General features: G+C 44.4%; 1 protein-coding gene across 11 annotated transcripts in view; it reads right to left on the minus strand.

Moving 5' to 3' along the window:
- MYO5C (myosin VC) overlaps window positions 1-22,454 on the minus strand; it is a 109,500-nt gene that overhangs the window by 26,031 nt on the left and 61,015 nt on the right. For 8 of the 11 annotated variants that reach the window (XR_012414977.1, XM_073995816.1, XM_005559580.5 and 5 more), the window contains 12 exons: window positions 20,435-20,498; window positions 16,968-17,148; window positions 14,689-14,782; window positions 14,325-14,388; window positions 14,162-14,242; window positions 12,815-12,995; window positions 10,419-10,512; window positions 8,728-8,791; window positions 7,501-7,669; window positions 3,229-3,316; window positions 1,817-1,915; window positions 354-508 (listed from right to left, as the gene is read on the minus strand). Coding sequence is in view for 8 of the 11 variants with exons in the window: in XM_073995816.1 (XP_073851917.1) it covers window positions 354-508; window positions 1,817-1,915; window positions 3,229-3,316; window positions 7,501-7,669; window positions 8,728-8,791; window positions 10,419-10,512; window positions 12,815-12,995; window positions 14,162-14,242; window positions 14,325-14,388; window positions 14,689-14,782; window positions 16,968-17,148; window positions 20,435-20,498 (1,334 nt within the window). In the remaining 3 variants the exon portion in view is untranslated. Of the gene's footprint in view, window positions 1-353; window positions 509-1,643; window positions 1,916-3,228; window positions 3,317-7,500; window positions 7,670-8,727; window positions 8,792-10,418; window positions 10,513-11,969; window positions 12,050-12,814; window positions 12,996-14,161; window positions 14,243-14,324; window positions 14,389-14,688; window positions 14,783-16,967; window positions 17,149-20,434; window positions 20,499-22,454 lie in introns of those variants that run through there. The other 3 variants (XR_012414979.1, XR_012414978.1, XM_073995818.1) reach the window with 2 other exon arrangements.

Consider the following 22,454-nt stretch of genomic DNA (forward strand, 5'->3'; position numbering starts at 1 on the left):
TATAATTGCCAAGGGAAGAGAGGAGTAATTTTTCATTCCTTTTCATTTCTCATGATTTACCCTTGTTACAGAGATAGAACATATACCCCTCACAGCTGATAAGTTCACACCCTAAGGGGATAGCAGTGGTGGGGGCAGTGGCTACCAGGTTGCAGTCTCGCCGGTAAGGCTTTGAGGGCTATGGCAGTTGCTCATCCATTTATCTTTTCCTAACAGTGTGGCTCCCTTTAATAGTGGGGAGGGAGGAATCAGGCGTCTCACCACACACGGGAGGCTCAGGAGGGGCAAAGACTGGGCATCTGGTCATTCCCATAGATGTGATACCAAGGGCCAATGTCAAAGGCACTTCCTACCTTAACCACCTGCTTGATGCCATTAATGGTGCTGTTCATGAGGGACTTCAGCATGTTGGCATCATTCAGAGAGTCTGCGTAGCGCACACACATGAACAGGATATGAGCCGGCAGCCCGGGGATCATGTTCACCACCACGCCACGGGGCTTCAAGTCTGAAGCAGAGACAGCCAATGAGGATTACAGCTGACAGGTCAGCTCTTCTCCTAAGGAACCTGTGACTAGGGGCAGGGGCTTGTTTGCTTTTCTGTGCTTGATGCAGTGCCTGAATGTATATGGATTTATTTCCTCTTTGAGGAATTCCATCTGGCTCCTTTCTTGTCACAAAATACACAGGTGCCACTTGTTCCTCTTTTTGTTTACAAAGGACTTTCTCTTTCTTAAAAGGTTGAACAAGAGACAGAATCTTTATTTTTCCCTGGTGTGGAAACTCTGGATTTCAGACCCCAATTGTAAGAAAGGAACTCCAGTTCCATGCACCCCTACTCCAAGCTCTTTGATGAGAATGGAGTACAGTGTCTGCAGTCACATGAAGCTGCCTTGAATAGGGAAAGCAGGCACACACCAGTGCAGCAGAGGATGTCTAGCTGGCCTTGGGGAGAAGAGAGCGGCGGAGACGCACAGTGGGGATGAAGGGGAGAGAGAAACCTTACAAAAAAAGTTAAGAATAAGCAAACAAGGACGTCCCCCTGGCTGCATGAAGACAGAAGCACAAAGAAGAGGTTCACACTGTATGACGCCAGTGATGGGGGGAAAGAAAAGGGTGGGGGTGCTCACATGAGCTGAGGGGTTTCACTCGCAGAAGAGGAAGGAAGGCTACATGCTGGCTTTGTGTTTTGAGATCTTGGGGCCAGCTGACAGGGAGGCAGATGTTTCTCCTGATGCCAGAAAACCACGTGGAAGGTCACAGTGAAGACAGTGCAGTAAGATTGTTTCTATGACCACCAGATCTTGAGCATGCACATGGGACATTCCTGTAACTGAGGCATGGCTGGGAAGCCCCATCACATTGCTGCAGAGAAATTTCTCGGAAGTCAAATGGAGCTCAGAGCTGCAATTACTTCCATGATGGCTTCTGTGCTGAGTCACAAAAATGAGGTGATGTTTCTTTTCTACCCTGGTCCTACAATTTGGAAAAGGTCAGGGCAATGGTTCTCAACTGAGGACAGCTTTGGCCCCCACAGGACATTCGGCAATACCTGGAGACATCTTTTATTGTCATCACTAGGGGTTGCTGCTGGCTTCTAGCGAGTAGAAGTCAAGGATGCTGCTCCATCCTTTGTTACTCACCATTCGCAGAGTTAACAGGTCAACAGTGCTGAGGTTGAGAAACTCTGGGCTGGGGTAAGAAGCAGTGGAAGAAGAAAGTAGAAAAAGGACCACCCCTGCCCAGGACTTTGGCACTGACTGATGTGCAGATTCTCAAAGAGAAAGCAAAAATCCAGAGTTCCAGGTTTCAGTACCAAGAATGAGGTTCTGAATGAGCTTGGCCTCATCTTCTCTCTTGTATTGCAGCATTCCAAGGTACTCCTTAGGTCCTGAGGACGAGTGCACATCATTGGCTGTAGACAGAGGCAAACAATCAGCTGAATACACAAAAGCAGCTTTCACAGGTCTCATAATGTGACTACTCTCCTACCCCATTCTGGCTGGTTTGCACGTAAATGTCTGTGGCTTTCAGATACATTAAAACTGTACTGTATTGTATCCTGAAGAATTTCTCCAAGTAGTGATTCCTCTTTGTGAGTACATGAGTGAGTACAGCTGCTGCTGAAAAGGCCCAGTTATCCTTTGAAGAGCCTTATGAGTGCCTGATATGTATCCAGCACATGGTAACAGGAAAGAAATCCTAGATATTGCCTTGTCTTCAAGATGCCGATGCTACTGTGAAAGAAGACTCGTGAAACATTTGGTGTGCAAAGTACCAGTGTGCATGATCCTTACTGAGAGGGCTGTATTAGTTTCCCATGGCTGCTGTAAAAAGTTACTGCAAACACAGAGGCTTAAAACAACACAAATGTTTACTCGTACAGCTCTGGAGGTCAGAAGTCTGAAAGGTGAGCCAGGGTGGTGAATGGTGGTTCATTCATCCCAACAGTGGGGATGCAGCGGGGGCTGGAAGCACAGACCTGGGCCCTGCTCTCATGGGGCAGACTGCCATTTGTCATTTATTACTGAAGGAAAAGGATCCTGAGTTTGCTTGTGGACATTTCAAATTTGAGGTGAGAGTTGGGTAAATAAGAATAAAGCCGCTCTTCAAAGAGATGAATATAGAAAAAGGAACAAACAAGACACAGCCTTGGCAATAAGGCTGGGAGGAAGAGGAAAAAGTAATAAGGAATGAAAGAGTGAGAAATGTGAGCAGGAGCTGAACACAGGCAAAGTTCAGTGATGGAAACAGAAGGAGGGATGAAGGGCTGAGCGTCCCTTTCACAGAGGCTCACAAGGATGCTTTATGTGTGCAGTGCAGTCCATGTTCAGGATGTCTGCTTCTTAGCTCTCTACTTTTCTAATAGAAATTTGGATACTAACTAATCCTACATATGTAACAGGGAGAGAAGGTGAATTTCAAGCAGTTAATTGAAAACTTGTTCACAATTTCATTTTTTAAAAAAGGGAGCTAACAGAGGAAGAGGTTCATGTATTAATTATAGGATGTCTCTTGCAGGAACATCAACGTATCTGGTATCACCTGAGCGGGAGGGAGCTGTCTCCTTGTCCCAAAGGATCTTTTCGTTAGCCCAGCACTAGGTCCCAAACCTTCCCACTTGAGAATCATTCCTTTGGGTTTCATAAGCTTTGGACCAGAGAGAAAATAAACGAGTGCATGTTAGCCTTAGCTCAAAAGAATAAGAAAACAAGTATTGTTTCTTACCTTTTCCAGCTGTCTTGCTTAGTGTCTTGACTTGATCTTGTAGCTTTTTAATCACTCTGTCCTTCATGTCTAATTCTTCTTCAAGATCCTACAGCAATAAAAAGAAACCAGGATTTAGCTTAGAAGCACTTTAATCTATTTTTTTTTCTTTTTTGGTAACAGCTTTATTGAGCTACAATACTGTTCACATACTGTACAACTCACCCACTTAAAGTGTAAACTCAAAGGTTTTTTTAGGGTAGTCAAGAGTTGTGCTACGATCACCATTTAATTCCAGAACATTTTGTTACTCCAAAAAGAAAACTAACCTTTAGTGTCACTCTCTAGTTCCTCATACCCTTCCAGCACCTAGCAACCACTCGTCTACTTTCTGTCTCTATGGATTTGCCTATTCTGGGCATCTCATATAAATAAATTCATAGAATAGGTTTTTTGTATGTCTGGCTTCTTTCGCTTAGCATAAGGTTTTCAAAATTCATCCATGCCGTAGCAAGTATCAGCATTTCACATATTCTTATGGCTGAATAATATCCTATTGTATGCATGCACTACATTTATCTTGCTCTTATTACATAGGAATGCCCATCATAGAGAATTTAAAAATATGAATGTGAGAAAATGGGCTTTCTAGATGTCAGAAGCTGGAGCCAGAGAAATGTTCAGAGATTTGGGCCTGGTTTTACCTTTCCTTCCTGATAAGGAGGTGGCCTTGCCCATGCTGAATTTGGTTCCAGAACCAGGAGAGTCCTTGGATACCTAGAAATACTTCCTATAAAGGACATACAGTGTTTAAGTTCTTTCAGATCTGAGCCTTTGACACATATAGAACTCAGGCTTCTCTGACCCAGAAAGACCCACCATGCAGGGTCACTGCAGCTGTGTGCCCTCTAAGGACTCTTGGGGCCAAGGGACATTGTGCTGTTTCTACTCTGTGCGGCCACCTCTCTCCCTGCCACCATTCTGTGTCCCTGGCTAGACATGTTAGGAACTCTATGGACTTTAGAAGTGGAGGTGTCAGTAGAGCTTCTTCCCTCCAATTCAAGCCCATCTTATAATATATCTAATAAAATGGGTCACCCATCAACCCATAACTCAGGAAAAAAACCACTCTTAACATATTGATTTCATTCCTTTTTTCCCAATATGGTGAATGTACATTTTATAAAATTGGGATCATATTAAATGCAAAATTTCAAATCCTACATTTTTCTCTAGTTATACTGCAGACATTTTCCCATGTCATTGATAATATACCCAAACCATCATTTTAACAGCCAAGTCATACTATATCATACAACAATTTAACCTTTGCTCTATTGTTAGATATGCATTTGATTCCTTTGGGTTGCTTTTTTTTTTTCTCTCTGATTATTAACACTATGATGATCACTCTGAACAAAAATCTTGGTCCACATGTTCAAGTATTTACTTAGGATAGAACCTTACAAGTTGTGTTACTGAGTCAAAGGGAATGTACTTTCCAAAGGTTCATGAGCCATACCTTCAAATAAGCCCTTAAGAAAGTTTATACCAATCTATATTCCCAGCAACCATGTATGACAGTGCCCATTTCAAGATGTTCTCTCCAGCAGCATCTCTATTAATTATTATTATTATTAGTAGTAGTATTTTTAGAGATAGGGTTTTGCTCTGTCACCCAGGCTGGAGTGCAGTAGTGTGATCATAGCTTACTGTAGCCTCAACCTCCTGGGCTCAAGCAGTCCTCTTGCCTCAGCCTCCTGAGTAGCTAGAACTATAGGCATGCACCACCACACTTGGCTAGTTAAAAAAAAAAGTTTTCCTTGTAGAGATGGGGTCTTGCTACATTGCCCTGGCTGGTTGAACTCCTGGCCTCAAGTCATACTTCTGCCATGACATCTTAAAGTGCTGGGATTACAGGTATGAGCCACTGTGCCAGGCCCAGATCTCTGCTAATTTGACAGGCAAAAATAATACCTAGTTTTAATTTTGAATTTCTTTGATAAATAGTGAAATTATTACTAAAATTTTTTTTTTTTTTTTTTTTTAATCTCTTAATAAGAATTTCCTTTTCAGTGACAAAAGAGTCTGGAAAAAAAAATTTTTTCTTTTTTTTTTTTTTTTGAGACGAAGTCTTGCTCTGTCGCCCGGGCTGGAGTGCAGTGGCCGGATCTCAGCTCACTGCAAGCTCCACCTCCCAGGTTTACGCCATTCTCCTGCCTCACCCTCCCCTGTAGCTGGGACTACAGGCACCCGCCACCTCACCCAGCTAGTTTTTTTGTATTTTTTAGTAGAGACGGGGTTTCACCATGTTAGCCAGGATGGTCTCGATCTCCTGACCTTGTGATCCGCCCGTCTCGGCCTCCTAAAGTGCTGGGATTACAGGCTTGAGCCACCGCGCCCGGCAAAAAAAATTTTTCTTTGACTCAAAGCATCACATAGTGGCTTGAACAGTGTCACCCTGAAATTCATGTCCAACTCAAACTCCAGAATGTGGTGACTTTATATGGAAATAGGGTCCTTGCAGCTGTGGTAAGCTGAGAGTCAATATGAGAGATGGCTACTACAATTTAGGGTGGGCTGTAAATCCAATGCAGATGTCCTTATAACCGACAGAAAAGAACACAGAGACAGACAGGGAGAAGGCCAGGTGCAGTGAGGCAGAGGCTGGAGTCACACTGCCCCAAACCAAGGAAGACCTGGAGCCCTCTAGAAGCTGGGAGAGGCAAGGACGGGTTTTGCTTAGAGACTTCGGAGGAGTGTGCCCTGCTGACACCTTGACTTCAGACTTCTGACCTCCATAATGGAGAGAACACATTTCTGTTGTTTTAAGGCACCTGGTTTGTGGTCATTTGTCACGGCAGCCCTGGCAAACTAATACAGATCAGGTCTCATCTGTGGGTAGAATCCGCCAGCTAATGTATAGAGATGATACTCTTGTTGTATGTCCCTCTGCTTATATGTAACCGTGAGGCTACTCCGGGTTCAGAAAGAGCTATGGAAATGAACATGTCAGGCCTGTCGGCTCCCCGGCTCAGCGCACCTGTGGGGAGCAGAGCCAGACACTCAGAGGAGCTCCAGAAGAGGGCACCAGGACCGGGCTGTGCTCTGGGGCACCAGGAACGAACTCATAAATCACAATGCACTGGGACAGTCAGAGTAAAGGATCAAGTGGGATGACATGCGCAGCACACGCATGACCCACCCAAGTAGCTTCTCCCTGACCACTGGCTCCACTGAGATCCCAGGGGCCCACAGAAGGCAAGGCAAGGCAGCCTCACACACATGGACAGCAGGTGGTTGCTTCTCTGGTGTAATATGAGGATTCCAGTCTCCGAGAAAGTCATATCCATCTCAGAAAAGACAGCCATCATGTAGGTGCCACTGATTGGAATTTGTTACTTCCTATTAAATGTTAAACTCCTGGAATGTCTCTTTTTGGATGTAACCATTCTTCAGAGTTAAACCCTGACACCCAAAATGTGTTTTTCCTCCATCAGGCTTTTCCTGTGAGATTGGAAATAGGGGCCCTGTCAGCGGGGAGAAGGGCACGTGGGCATGTCCACACTGACCCACTGGACTCGTCAGCCCTCCTGGGTCACCCTCTTGGAAGCTCTCAGGTCTTGAAGGGGCCCAAGAGGGTCTCAGCTCCTAGGAAAGTGGCCTACCTGTCACTTCAGCACTTCTCAGTCTTCCGGGTTCCATACAGCATCACAATTTCAAAATCATTGCTGGGACTTGACGTACGGTTACCCAATTTCATTTTGGTAAGGGCGTTTAAAACTCAGAAAAGACCTTAAACACTTTTAAAAAGTCGCTAAGCCTTCCATCAACGTCACGATCATTTCATAGAAGAACATTTTGACTCTTAAAATTGTGGGAAGGCCACCCGCTGAGAAGAAGAAAGCAGGGGCACTCATATGGGGTGAGTTTTGCTGGGTAAAGCGCTCACACGTAGGCCTTGCTAGCCTCAGTGTGTTCCACAGCATGGTGACTCCATCCTGGATGGTGCCGTCCACTGATAGTGCTGGGGAACCACGGCCTGCACCTCACTGTCTCTCCTCCTTCACCCTCCCCAGGCTGGCCTATAAGTCTCTGAGGCCTGTAAGTCCCCAACGCCTTCCCAAAGCCAACCTCAGAGACCACGTGTCTTTTGGGATAAGAAAACAGACGGTTCTGATAGAAGGACCTTTGGTCTATAGATGTTAATTATATGCTTTAGGCGGCACGTCCCCCCTTTCAGCATCATTTGCACACAGACAGTCTCCATCACCAAGTTAGAAGACTTCTCACCCTGTTTTCCAAAGTGAGCCGAGATGCTTCCTGCCAGAAGTTACTCTTGACTTCACTTTCAGTTTCAAATTGTTTCTTCAAGTGGTCACTGGCCTCCTGCATTTCTTGAATCTTATCAATCAGCTTCTCCTTCTCTTTGGTATGTATTTCATTCTGGGCTTCCATGGCCCTGAGAAAGGGAGGGAGGAATGGCTGGTATCAGTATGACCGTCATGGAGAAGTCACTCACTGTCATAGCAAGTGGTGATATTTCCAAAGATGGGAGAACACCTTGGCCAATTTCTGTGTAAAGCAAATAGTATTTGAATAGGGGCGTCCTTCTGGGGGAAGGAAAAGAGACCAGGACTGGCTGGGACAGAAAATTGTCCATGGACTCCTCTAGTCTCCTTCACCCAATAAGAGGTTCCATTCTCCACCCAACCCCAGCCCCACTCACTGTTCCCATGGGACATCCACGCCCACCATACCCTGTGACAGCTCAGCAGTCATCCCCTTTGTGACCAGCCTGGGGATCAGACACTCACAAAGCCAGGGATCAGATAGAAGAGAGGAGGGGAGACCATGAGAAGAGTTCCAAAATGGTGCCTTGCTCCTTTTCCACTACTTTGGGTCCTCATCCTACTGATAAAGTCACATGACTAAAGATGCTCTTGGGGATGTCAAGTGTCCATTTATTATTTTGGAAAAATAACTGTCTCAACAAGTTGGCAAAAAAACAGAACATTCTCCCCACAAGGCTCTGCCAGGGCATGAGGCCCTTTGTTGGTCAGGATGGAAATGGGGGGATTAGCAATGAAGATTTTCCATCGACATGGGTTTTTAATTCTTACCCTAAATAGTCTGCTAATAGAAACCGTTCTCTCTCACAGACTCTTATCCGTTGTTTGAACAGATTATTCAAATGCATGGTATAGCATTTCAAGGGTACAAAAGTGTACATATACAGTGAAAAGTACGGGTCCTCCCCTCCTCTGTGCATCAGTCACCAAGCCTGGAGGCAACCAATGTATTGTTCCTTAACAATCTCCCAGAGATGCTGCAGCTGCTGCTGCTGCTGAGTGTGCTGTACATACACATATTTTTTCCTTCCCATTGGAATGGCAATATATCATATATATTAATTAGCATCTGGCTTTTTGGCATTAGTAACACATCTTGGTATATTCTACAGTTTCAGAAAAGCATTACATGAGCATGAACTTGAGGTACACACATATTTACACTTACTTTCTTTGTGTTCCTTCCTCCTCTTGACTGCGATTTAACTGATTAGACAATTCTTCTAGTTTTCCTATAATAAGAAGAACTGTCAATACTTTGTGAGGAGTGGGGGGGGCATATCACTGCATTCTGATTTGGGTTGGGTATTATTTTCAATTTTTAAAAGTCCTAAACCAGGGGTGTCCAATCTTTTGGCTTCTCTGGCCCATATTGGAATAAGAATTGTCTTGGGCCACATATAAAATACACTAACAGTAACAATAGCTGATGAGCTGAAAAAAAAATTGCAAAAAAATCTCGTTTTAAGAAAGTTTACGAATTTGTGTTGGGCCTTCTTGAAAGCTGTCCTGCGCTACATGTGGCCCATGGGCTGTGGCTTGAACAAGCTTGTCTTAAACTGTATCCAGGCAGAGATTAACTTTTATTTGGTCTGAACAATGTTTAAACATTTTTAAACCATCATTTAAAAATTGTAATATTTCACATAAAAATCTGGATTCCTGGGTTTTCTTTAAAAATAGGAATCTCTAGCAATACTGGGCTCACATTCCCACTGGGCAACAATCACTGGAGCTTGGAGGCAGAAGCCTCTTTATTTTACTGTATTTTTTTCAGAGACAGGATCTCACTGTGTCACCCAGGCTGGAGTGCAGTGGCGCAATCATGGCTCGCTTCAGCCATCACCTCCCGGGCTCAAGTGGTCCTTGCACTTCAGTCTCCCACACAGCTGGGACTACAGGAACATACTGCCATGCCTGACTTATGTTTTAAAATTTTTTGGGCTGGGTTCAGTAGCTCTTGGCTATAATCCCAGCACTTTGGGAGGCCAAGGTAGGTGGATCACCTGAGGCTAGGAGCTCAAGACCAACCCGGCCAACGGCGAAACCCCATCTCTGCTAAAAATACAAAAAAAAAAAAAAAATTAGCTGGGTATGGTGGTGGGTGCCTGTAATCCCATATACTCAGGAAGCTGAGGCAGGAGAATCGCTTGAACCTGGGAGGTGGAGGCTCCAGTGAGCAGAGATCGCACCATTGCACTCTAGCCTGGGCGACGAGTGAAACTCAGTCTCAAAAAGAAAAAAAAGGCCGGGCGCGGTGGCTCAAGCCTGTAATCCCAGCAGTTTGGGAGGCCGAGGCGGGCGGATCACAAGGTCAGGAGATCGAGACCACAGTGAAACCCCGTCTCTACTAAAAATACAAAAAATTAGCCGGGCGCGGTGGCGGGCGCCTGTAGTCCCAGCTACTCAGGAGGCTGAGGCAGGAGAATGGCGGGAACCCGGGAGGCGGAGCTTGCAGTGAGCCGAGATCGCGCCACTGCACTCCAGCCTGGGCAACAGCGTGAGACTCCGTCTCAAAAAAAAAAAAAAAAAAAAGTTTGTAGAGATGAGGTTTCATCATACTGCCCAGACTGGCAGACTGGTCTCAAACTCGAACTCCTGGCTTTAAATGATCCACCCGTCTCTGCTTCCCAAAGTGCTGGGATTACAGGTGTGAGCCACTGCACTCAGCCTGCACCTCCTTCAAATGTCCTACATACCTTCCCATATGTTTCAACTGGCCCCCTTCTCACATTTGTTACCTGCCCAGCCCCCTTCAGAACCAGAGTTTAAAACCCCCGAGTACGAGGACATTTCAGTGTCACTTCCTGGGTATGGGAAACCATTTTCTACAAGCAGGTTCATGACGGTTTCAGTTACCTTTCATTTTCTCGGTTTGTTCATTCAGGCGGATTTCAAGATCTTGCTTCTGCTTCTCCAATTCTGAAATTTGCTGTTTAAAGTCTGGGATCATCTTTAGAGAAGAATTAGAAATATTAGAATATAAAATACTTTGATCTATGAACTTTAAAATATTAGAAGCAAACTAAACTGTCTTGGCATTCAGCCTGCGGAACATATAATTGTGTAAGAGAGCCACGACATTAGACTGGATTAACATTCTTTTTTTTTTTTTTAACCTCAAAACCTATATAGTCTCAGGAAATACCAGTATGCTCAGAGGAAGCAGTTCTCATACAGCTACGATAGCAAGAGAAGGATGCGTACATGTATAGAAATCCTGTGTTGAGTTGAGGAAGGAATTAGGTGAAGAAATGGCAGCCGACCTCTTTGGTCCAAGCCCAGAGCCATCATCTCCTCATCTAGGAACAGGAAAAGCCATCTCAAAGGGTCCCACTGCAACTTTTGAATTCCAGGACACGCACTGCTCTGTTAGTAGAGGTCTGAAATCACCCAGTAAGTTTCTCAATCCTTTGTCCCTATCTGTATATTTCCTTACACGTCTATTGCCTCTACCCGCAGTTAGGTTAAACAGGGTTGTTTTTTTTTTTTTTTCCTTCCCCAAGTTTATAAACATGCTCATTTTAAAACTGAGTGGCTGAGATCCAGGCCTCCAAAGTCTAAATGAAGAATACAGACAGCCACTGATTTACGATGGCTCAACTTACTATTTTTTGAGTTTGTGATGGTGTGAAAGTGATACGCATTTAGTAGAAACCGTACTTCAAGCAGCCATTCAACCATTCTGTGTTTCACTTTCACAGTATAGTATTTGATAAATTACATGAGATATTCAACACTTTATTATAAAAATAGGCTTTGTGTTAGATGATTTTGCCCAAGCGCAAGCGAATGTAAGCATTTCGAGCACGTTTAAGGCAGGCTGGGCTAAGCTACGATGCCTGGTAGGTTAGGTGTATTATATGCATTCTCAACTTACAATACAATACTTCCAACAAGTGATGGGTTTATTGGGACATAGCCCCATGGTAAGCTGAGAAGCATCTGTACTTGTTTGACTGTGCAATTGTGTCTCATTGCAAATTCCTCACTGAAATTTCATCCAAGGAAAAAACAAAGGTGTAAAGGTCCCCCACTACTGTTCCCTGTGTCCACCCCTGGTCCTCAACTGCTGCTACAGCCCCGAGATTTCCTAACACTCCCAGTTTAGGGAGAGGAGAGGGTAGTAAGGAAGTAGGGGAGCAGCAGCCAGTGAGGCAGGACAAGAATGCTGGGAGAGCTGGGCATCCTGGAAGCCGAGAGAACAAGGCGGAGAGGGCAAGATTAGCATCGCCAGGGGCTGCTGAGACACAGTAAGATGAGGGTGCAAAGGAACCCTTAGTGCTCAGCTCTGTGCAGGCAGAGTCAGCCAGTGGTGGGGGCACACGACAGAATGGGGTGGTGGGCAGTGAATGGGAGGTGTGCGAAGGGAGTATGCCTAGAGGGTCTTCGTAAGTCTGACTAACTCACCAAAGAAATGGGTGATGGCCACAGGAGTGTGGGGTTAAGACAGAGATGGCTTTTTGAGTGAGGAGATTCCTAAAGCATTTCTTCAGGCCAGTAGGCATGAGTTGGAAGAAAGAATGAGACAAATGCAGTGGTTAGGAATGCACGTCATGGAAGAGGAAGCCCTTGAAAAGGTGAGATTTGAAGGCCAGGCACGGTGGGTTATGCCACTTTGGGAGGCCGAGGCGGGCAGATCACGAGGTCAGGAGTTCAAGACTAGCCTTGCCCACATAGTGAAACCCTGTCTCTACTAAAAATGCAAAATTAGCTGGGCGTGGTAGTGGGCGCCTGTAATCTCAGCTACTTGGGAGGCTGAGGTAGGAGAATTGCTTGAACCCAGGAGGTGGAGGTTGCAGTGAGCTGCAATTGCGCCACTGCACTCCAGCCTGGGTGACAGAGTGAGACTCTGTCTCAAAAAACAAAAAAACAAAAAAAAAATGAGATTTGAAGCATGAGCAGGACTGGCCTTCTGACACACTCCTGTTTCAAGAGCTACCCTTCAATTTTGTGGTCACTTTCCAAGGGGTTAGGGCTGGATTTAAATACAGACTTTAAAACATATACACTTACGCACACACACACAATCACAGCACCTGCACCCATCCTGTGGTGAACACACACACTCTTGTATCAGAGTGCTCTCTGGTCTGCAGTCATTTTATAGTTTAATCACCAGACTGAGTTATTTCACGTCTGGAAAAAGTAATTTATATCCACTCTTTTACTGCCAAGAAACTGAATTTGACTCCACTGACAAAGAACATCTCTAGTATGATGGCCATGACTGGGGCCCCTGGCTGAGACCATACCATATTCTCTGATGTTAGCCTGGTCACTTCAAGACGGATGCTTTCATTGATGTCATTTTCTTCTCTGAATAACTTCTGCAGGTGGTTGATTTCTTGACTTAGATGCACCACTTTGAAATTCAAAGCTTCAATCTCCTTTTCGTAGCACTCCTTCTGAGACTGGAAATGGCTCTCCAAAACACTATTAAAGGAAGGGTCAGGAAATAAACTGCATGGCCTTTATTCTGCTGTACGGACGGCTGGGAGGCAGTTATGAAGACCCACAAGAGCCGTGCACAAAGTACATCAAGTTTACTTATGCACTCACGGTTACCGGCTACAGAATCAGGAATGCCTAATTACAAAATCTTCTAGCTAGTTAGGAAGCATTATGTGGGGGTTAACATGTAGTTAACAATGAAGAAAATTTTAGAGGTTATTGTATTTTTACACTCTTAATAGTTAAAAAATTTTGGCCGGACGCACTGGCTCACACCTGTAATCCCAACACTTTGGGAGGCCGAGGTGTGTGGATCACTTGAGGTCAGGAGTTTGAGGCCAGCCTAGACAACATGATGAAACCCCGTCTCTACTAAAAATACAAAAATTAGCCGGGTGTGGTAGCGCATGCCTGTAGTTTCAGCTACTCAGGAGGCTGAGGCACGAAAATCGCTTGAAACCCGGAGGTGGAGGTTGCGGTGAGCCGAGATCTTGCCACTGCACTCCAGCCTGGGCAACAGAGTGAGACTCCACCTCAAAAACAAAACAAAACATGTTCTGTATGATACTACAGTTGTGGATACGAATCATTATACATTTGTCAAAACCTACAGAATGTACACCAAGAGTGAACTCTAATGTAAACCATAGACTTTGGGTGACAGTGGCGTGTCAGTGTTGGTTCATCAGTCATAGTAAACACACCACTGCGGTTTGGGAAGCTGATCGTGGAGGAGGTTGTGTGCGTGTCGTGATGGGTATATGGGAACTCTCTATATTTCTGCTCAACTTTGATGTGAACCTAAAACTGCTGTAAAAAATAAAATTTATTAATTTAAATACATGCAACACATGCCTTAAATTTAAACGTATCTACATATCTCTGGCAACACTAACTAACTTATTTGATAATCGGTTTCCATTGTATGGGTTATGGGGTTTTTTACTAGGCATTTTATCCCATGAAGAGATTGCTCTTCATGAATAAGCTAATTACTTACTTCTCAGAGAAATATTTCTAGCGGTTATTTGGTCATTCTACTCTAAGGAATTTGTGTATCAATCTATGTTAAGGTACACTTTGGACTTTCCAATCGTCTATTTATTATCTCTGAAAAATAAAGAGGAACCCTGAGGAGAATTTCTAACCGTGTTGCTTTCTTCAGTCCTTCATAAGCAAACCAAAGTTCTCCATCCTCATTTAAATGTTCCAAATCTTCCATAGAGAGCCTGCAAAATAAGGAAGATAAAATCTATCATCTCTCTCACGTTTTACATGTCTTAAAATGTTTGATAATGCAAAAATGATTACCTGCTTCTTACATCTTCAATGTCATAGCTTTCGAGAAGTTGTTTGGTGATCTCTGACATCTTTTCTGAAAGGAAAAGGCAGAGTTGTATACATTACATTTGTGGATGATTTATCTTTTCCCATTCCCTTTCCAGGGCCCAGTTTTCTAGCTTCACAGTCTCCAGCTAAATAACTCACCAGCTATCCAATCAACCAACTAACCAATCTTCCAGGTATTCAACCAACTAGCTATTCAGCCTACCAACTAAGCAATCTACCATATGTCCAACCAAATTCATACCAAAGGACACGTTTCCTTAGCAGTGACACAGCTATGATAAATTCAGTCTACACCCATGGACTAAGAGACTCATATTTTTATTACCTCTCATTTCCCGTTTTTGTGACTGCACATGTTTCTCCACATCTATCTTCTGTGCCTGAAGTAGCTGTATCTCTTTTTCGAACTCAGAGATTGTCTGAATCACAGCAACGACGGAATCAGGTAAAGAAAAAAAACAGCAATTATGCTTTATATGAGACAAAGGGAACACAATTACGGCGTCGCCTGTCTACGCAAGACATCCTCACTGCAGTTTCTTTCTTAGCTAAGATCTTGTTAAACCATCATTGCCCACACAGCTTGGCCTTGAGGCATGCTTAACTACTCAACATGCCAGACCTACTGGGTTGTATCAGTAGAATTAACTTCCCTGGGCGGGGCGCAGTGGCTCACACCTGTAATCCCAGCACTTTGGGAGGCTGAGATGGATGGATCACCTGAGGTCAGGAGTTTGAGACCAGCCTGACCAACAAGGTAAAAACCTGTCTCTACTAAAAATACAAAAATTAGCCGGGCATGGTGGCAGATGCCTGTAATCCCAGCTACTTGGGAGGCTGAGGCACGAGAATTGCTTGAACCTGGGAGGTGGGGTTGCAGTGAGCCAAGATGCTGCCATTGCACTCCAGCCTGGGTGACAAGAGCAAAACTCTGTCTCAAAAAAACCCCAAAAAACAAAAATCAAAAACCCAGAGTAATTTTTTTTTTTTTTTGAGACGGAGTCTTGCTCTGTCACCCAGGCTGAAGTCCAGTGGTATGATCTCAGCTCACTGCAACCTCCACCTCCCAGGTTCAAGCGATTCTCCTGCTTCAGCCTCCCGAGTATCTGGGACCACAGGCACGTGCCGCCTTGCCTGGCTAATTTTTTTTTTTTCGTATTTCTAGTAGAGACGGGGTTTCACCATGTTGGCCAGGATGGTCTCCATCTCCTTACCTCGTGATCTGCCCGCCTTGGCCTCCCAAAGTGCTGGGATTACAGGCGTGAGCCACCACGCCCAGCCCAGAGTAATCTTAAGAGATCACACTGGAGAGTTACCCAGTCTTAGCTACCAAAGAGAAAGTGAGTGACACCTACTGGTACCTCTCTGCAAGCGCAGTCTCACAATTTCCTACATTTAAGATACAGACCTCAGACTTCAGCCAGATGACAGGACTCCCACAGACTGACATCAGGCTCATGTGGCTGCTAAGAGTGAAGCAGTCACAGGAATGAAAGTGACCCTTCCTGATCATGTGGTCTGACCTCCTACTTTTAAACAATAGGGGACGGGGCCCAGAGAAGACACATACTTCAGCTATGGAATTCAGTGTCCACCCGGATGCAATTCCAAAAGCTCTTCTAAACCACACATGGCTAGTTCATGACAATTACAAAGAATATTTGCATAATCCTGCTCTGATAATATGTATTTCACATATTTAGTAGAAGCTTAAAAGCTTTCCAACTTAATGATGAAATGTCTTACATTTAAGAACACAGGTACACTCAGGTTTAAGTTTTCTGGTAGGGAAACAATTCACTTAAGCCTTGATTGTCCAAGCATGGATCATTACTTCATCCATTCATTCATTTTTCTCAAGAGCTTTTTATTAAATTGCCCAGGAATATTTATATATTTTTAATGATAAATACAGGTAACAATATTTTTATGTATGATTATGCAGTTTTAAAAATTCTATGTGATTTTTCCCTCTCAGGTTTATAAAAATTTACTTAAAAATTTCTACCATTGACAATTTATAGCTTTATTGATGTTATAATTTATGAATATAATGTGGAATAATTCAGCTGATTAACATGTTATCACCTCAAATATTTGTCATTTTTTGTGGTGAGAACATTTAAGATTTATTCATAGCAATTTTGAATGTACAATATGCTTTTATTAACTACATTCACCACACTCTGCATTGGATAATTGTTTTTGTAAATTTTCTAGTAACGGTTTAAATGAAATATTTTGATAATAAGGTAACTTAACTTTAATGCAGATGTTTATAGATTTATAGTGATGGATTATATAATAAGGATTCACCTCAATTTACAGTCTAATTTGGAAGTATTCTCTACATCAACATATTTAAATAACTTTACATAAATGTAATTTCAAAAAAGTTAGAAAGTTGACTTTTAAAATATAGAATACAATGATTGCTAAATCAAAGGCAGCCTGGAGGTTCACAGTTGGAAGGACTGAAGGAATCAGGCTCTATTTGCCTGTGGCCTTTACCCAGATGCTTTTAGCTGTCTAATCTGTGGGAACTTGGAATTGCAATCAAATGACTTAACCAGAGGGCAGGGCTGAACGTGAGAGCAGCTCTACCTTGGCCTGCTTGCTCAGGCGGGCCACTTCTGCCTTCAAGCCATCAGAAGTGACGTGCTCCTCCTCTACCAGCTGTTGGAGTTGCGTCTTGTCATCCTTGAGAGCTTTAATTACTTCTTTCAAAGACTGAATCTGCTTCTCATAGTCTTGTGTTTTCAGTTCAAAACTTTTTTCAAGAAGCCTAGGCAGCAAAAGAAGAAAATAATTTAGAGCTGAGTGTGGTGGCTCAAACCTGTAATCCCAGCACTTTGGGAGGCCAAGGCAGGCGGATCCCTTGAGCCCAGGAGTTCGAGACCAGCCTGGGCAACAAGAGAGACCCCCCCCCCCCCCGTCTCCACTAAAAATACAAAAATTAGCCAGGTGTGGTGGCGCACGCCAGTAGTCCCAGCTACCCAGGAGGCTGAGGTGGGTGAATTGCCTGAGCCCAGGAGGTCCAGGCTGCAGTGAGCTGAGATTGTGCCACTGCACTTCAACCTGGGTGACAGAGCGAGACCCTCCCCACAACTCCCCCCACCCCCCCCAAAAAAAGAAGAAAATAATTTAGAATTGTCTCTACAGTCTTTACTTTGAATTAGAATACATTGTTTTGAAAACAACAAGAGGAAACAAGTTAATTAGGACCTACTGTGACAGTTCCAGCAGATAATGGCCTTATTTTTAGCAAACTGTTTCCTCTTCTCTTAGGTTAAAGGCAACTTCTTACATCTCCTGATCTGAAAGGTGTAGCTTTACAATGATCACGCACCGGGGACACTGGATAGGGAGCCTGAACTTAAAATACACACTGGTTGTTGGGACACTGTATTCCCAATCCCCCGGGGTTCCATGCAGTCCCCTGGAAGGGCCATTTTCCCTCAGAGAATATCTTGGCGTGCTCTGCCAAGTCCTGGCTCCTTCCTCGTTCCAAGGATCCTGCTGGGAGTTTGTTTGATCCTAAACAATAGAGCTATCTGATATGTCCAGGGGTCTAGCCCTTCAAAAATTCTGGAATAAACGGCAGCTAATCCAGGTGCCCAAAAGTGTGTGTAAATCCAACTGCTCTAGAAGGTTGCTCAATTAAAAATTTGATGATTAACTAAGAAAATAATTGAAAAGAGATACATAACCAGCATAGCCCACAGGGGCCCTGAAGTGGTGCCAGAAGCTCTATGAGTTTATTAAATCATTCTACTTGCTGAGATGTCATCTCAGTTCCTTTTATAACTCGCTTTTATAGCACAAAAGGAAAAACTCTGAGAAAGAGAGCCACATTCCCAATAAATTTGTTTGATTTCTTTTTTATAGATTTTACTTATTTATTTATTTACTTTTGAGACGGATTTTTCTCTTACCCAGGCTGGAGTGAAGTGGCGCAATCTCAGCTCACTGCAACCTCCGCCCCCCGGGTTCGAGTGATTCTCCTGCCTCAGCCTCCCGAGTAGCTGGGATTATAAGGTGCCCATCACTACACCCAGCTAATGTTTGTATTTTTAGTAGAGACGGGGTTTTGCCATGTTGGCCAGGCTGGTCTCAAAATCCTGACCTCAGGTGATCCGCGCCTGCCTTGGCCTCCCAAAGTGCTGGGATTACAGGCATGAGCCACTGCACATAGCCTCTTTTTTCTATAGATATTAACAAACTTTGTTTCCAGGTTTTTAAAAAAACTGCAGTGCTCCCAAGAGGCCAGTAAAATGCCTTTGAAAAAGAAAACTGCAACCAGAAGTCTTCCTTTTTTTTTTTTTTTTTGGAGACAAGGTCTCATTCTGTCACCCAGGTTGGAGTACAGTGGCGCGATCTTAGCTCACTGCAACCTCCGCCTCCCGGGTTCAAGCAATTCTCCTGCCTCAGCCTCCCGCGTAGCTGGGATTACAGGCATCTGCCACGACGCCCGGCTAATTTTTGTATTTTTAGTAGAGACGGGGTTTCACCACATTGGCCAGGCTGGTCTCAAACTCCTGACCTCAGGTGATCTGTCCGCCTCGGCCTCCCAAAGTGCTGGGATTACAGGCATGAGCCACTACACCTGGCCCAGAAGTCTTATGTGAAAAGAATCTTAGACCCACAGACGGAGCTGGTCAGGAGGGTGCCCACAGACTGCAGGCCTCTTGGAGCCTCCTGAGAATTGTGACAGGGGCCAGGAATTCCCCACTTGGCTGACCAAGGGCTAAACCAAGCTACAGACGAGTGCTAACGAGGAGGCAGAACACGGGCCTAGAGACGGTGAAGAGTTTTACTCCCTTCACTGGCCTGCCTTGCCCTGACCCAGTTAGGACTGCAAACAGCCCACAATGACCCGGCCTCAGCCTGGCTCTCCAAACCCCCAGCTTGAAATGATCACTCCCAAGTGGTCCCTGCACGTGGACAGATGCCAAGAGCCGAGCTCTTCTCCTCACATGAAACACTCATCGACAATTACATTTTTCTAGGTAAATGAGTTAATTAGACATATTTAAAAACTGATGGAGGATCATGAAACACGTCATATATCTGTTAACTCCTGGAGCCATTCTGGGATATTCCCTCCTCTCTTTAGAATCCTATTTCCTCACCCAGACCCAGGCTGTCCTGCTCACTGCTTGGGAAAGGTTTGTATCCTACCACCACAGGCAGACCTGAGCTTTCTAGACCCCAAAAGGGATGTGCCAAGAATGTTCTATCTCTTTCCAGCACCCTGCCATGCACCCCAACTTTGAGATCTAAAAACCTTTGACTACTTAAGAGAAGGGAAGCCCAGATTGGAGTCCTTGGAGGTTAGCAAAGGGTTTGCTATTGAGATAGGAAAGGTGGGCTGGTACAGTACAAGGTCAGGCACCTGCCTTAATTTCTGTGAGGTGCGTTATTTACCTTATCTCTTGGGATAAAAGACAAACTAACAAGTACAATAGGTGGGGAAGGAAGGGAGGGAGGTTTATTTCCTAGGCAAGAATCTTAATGCTTGGATTTGGTGGAAGTTGAAGGTGGTGGTAGTCTCTGAATTTTGCACTGTCTTAGCAATAAAGTAAAAAAAAAGAAAGAAAGAGAAAAAGAAAAGGAGGAGAGGAAGGAGAGGAAGGAAGGAAGGAAAGGAAGGAAGGGAGGGAGGGAGGGAAAGAAAGAAAGAGAAAGGGAGGGAGGGAGGCAGGGAGGGAGGGAGGGAGGCAGGGAGGGAGGGAGGGAGGGAGGTAGGAAGGAAGGAAGGAAGGAAGGAAGGAAGGAAGGAAGGAAGGAAGGAGAGAGAGAGAGAGAAAAAGAGAAAGAAAGTAATTAGTTCCTGGTGATCCAGTGTACCCACCCAGCAGAAGCTTTATGGACTACTCTAGAATGTGTTCAGCATCTGATAGCACACATTGTGGAACTTAGCTCTCATAAATCTCTAATCTCACTTCCTAAAAATAGTCACACCCCACTTTCTTGTATCTGTGATCTCCTATATGCAAACTGAGATGGAAAATATAAAACAGCACAGAGAGAAGAAAGAAAGTAGCTTTAAGGCAAACTAGATTCCATACATTCTTTGCCGTTCTTCCTTTTGTACATCATCAAAGAGCTGCTTGGTGAGGTTGTCCATTTTTTCTGTAAAAAGAGAATGCTTTTTGAGATATGTCTGCCAAATCAATGCCTTGATTGTTTCATGTTATGTTTCAGAAAGTGAGACTATCAGGACAATCATGTGATGTTTATTATTAACAGGACTTACAATGAGAGCATAGGTCATTTTTTATAAACAAGAAATACAGATGAGGGGGTTTCAAAATAATAATTCTCACAAATTTGTCAGGTTGGAATTATCAATAAATAGTTTCATTTATAGTACTTTTATTGGTCTGTTATTTATTAAAATAGATATATTGGCTTTGAGACAATGAATATCATTAAAAATAAATAGAAACCATTTGGGAAGAAAATGTTCCATTTGTGACAAGGTTTCTCAGTCTTGGCATTATTGCTACTATGGGCTGGATAATTCTTTGCTGTGGAGAGGGGGCTGCCCATCCCTGGCTTCTACCCTCTAGAAGCCAGCAGCACCTCTGCTCCGGTTGTGACAACCCAAATTGGTTCCAGACATTGCCAAATGTCTGGGGGTGAGGCGGCAGCAAAGCTGAGAACCACTCATCTGTGATAACCAAGAAAATAATTAAATGTCTGGGAAAGAGGAAGTACAAAAAGGCAGCTGTTAGCACTGAAATACAAGAGTTGCAAACACAAAGTCTGCAGGCCGAGGGGCAGGACGTTCCATGGCTGTGACAACCCCACATTCCCAACACACCCGTATGCCACAGGGATCATCAAACTGGGAGAAAGGCAATGCAGCCCCTCAAACGGCGATGCTCCTGTTTGCACTGAGCTGACGTCTCATCCTTGAGATCTACCTCACCTCTGAGCCCCGCCCCAGAAGGAGTCCTCGGGGTGCAGTGTCGATAGCGATTCTCCAAATTACTTTTTTTTTTAAGCCAACGGTTTAATAGTTTGTCTAACGTAGTGCCAAATGTTTCTGAATCAAAATGACTGCTTCAGAACGTTGTGAGGCAGCCAGGAAATACTGGGGGAAATGCTCAAGCTTTAATTTAGAAGCCAACACGTTTGATATAACTTCAATTTTCAATTAACCAAAAGCACTGGCTTTAATTCTAGTGCTTACCATCTTGGGCCATTTGCAGATGGGCTTCAGAAACTGCTCAAATGTGATTTACTTCTCAAGGGGAACGGGATTATGTCCAAGTTAAGTCAGAATCTCAAAAAGGGGAAACAGCATTTGAGAGCATCCCTGGGTCTTAAGTCACAAGCATAGGTAAAGGTTGGTGCTGCTCACAAAACACTGTTTGCCAGGAGGGAGGAGGCGCACAGGATAAGCAGTTTATAAATATTACGTTGGAAGTTTTCATGGACTTTTTGGAAGAGGATATAAAATTACTCACCCAAACACGACATGGTCTCAGAAACATAATTTTCAGGTTATATTCCTGAGAATGTAAATGCCCTTGTGGGAAATTCTACTTGAAATTAGGGGGGAAAAAACCCACAACCACCGCCCAAGAGGAGTGTGCTGTAATAAAAAGGGTGGAGGTGGGGAAACCCTTTCCTAACTCAGGTTCAAGGTTTACTCCCGGACCTCTGACATGCTCCTGTTCATCTCTGACATTCGCATGGCTCCGGTGCCCACACCATCAGCCCTACAGAGACAGGGTGGAGGGCACACACTACCTGGAACAGGAGGGCACAGCCTTTCCTGCCCCAGTGCCCTGGTGTCAGGTTGTTTACTCCCTCTTCACTAACATTCGCTCCTCCCACTCTCTGCCCTGAACTTCCAGGGCTCTGCGCTCCTCTGGCTCCCATCATATCCACCATCTGCTGGGCCGGAGGTGTGTGCAGAATCCCCAGGCCTGAACCCTCGTGCTCCTGCCGCCCCCACGTTGGAGCTCAAGGAAGAGATCCCTAGGCAAGATCACCGACAGTGGTGATTTAAACTATGTGGTCAGGGACCGCCAGGCTCTGTTGCCTGTTGCCTTTTCTGGGATACAGCAAGTAAGT

This window comes from Macaca fascicularis, chromosome 7 (genome assembly GCF_037993035.2).
Source record: "Macaca fascicularis isolate 582-1 chromosome 7, T2T-MFA8v1.1".
Classification (NCBI taxonomy): domain Eukaryota; kingdom Metazoa; phylum Chordata; class Mammalia; order Primates; family Cercopithecidae; genus Macaca; species Macaca fascicularis.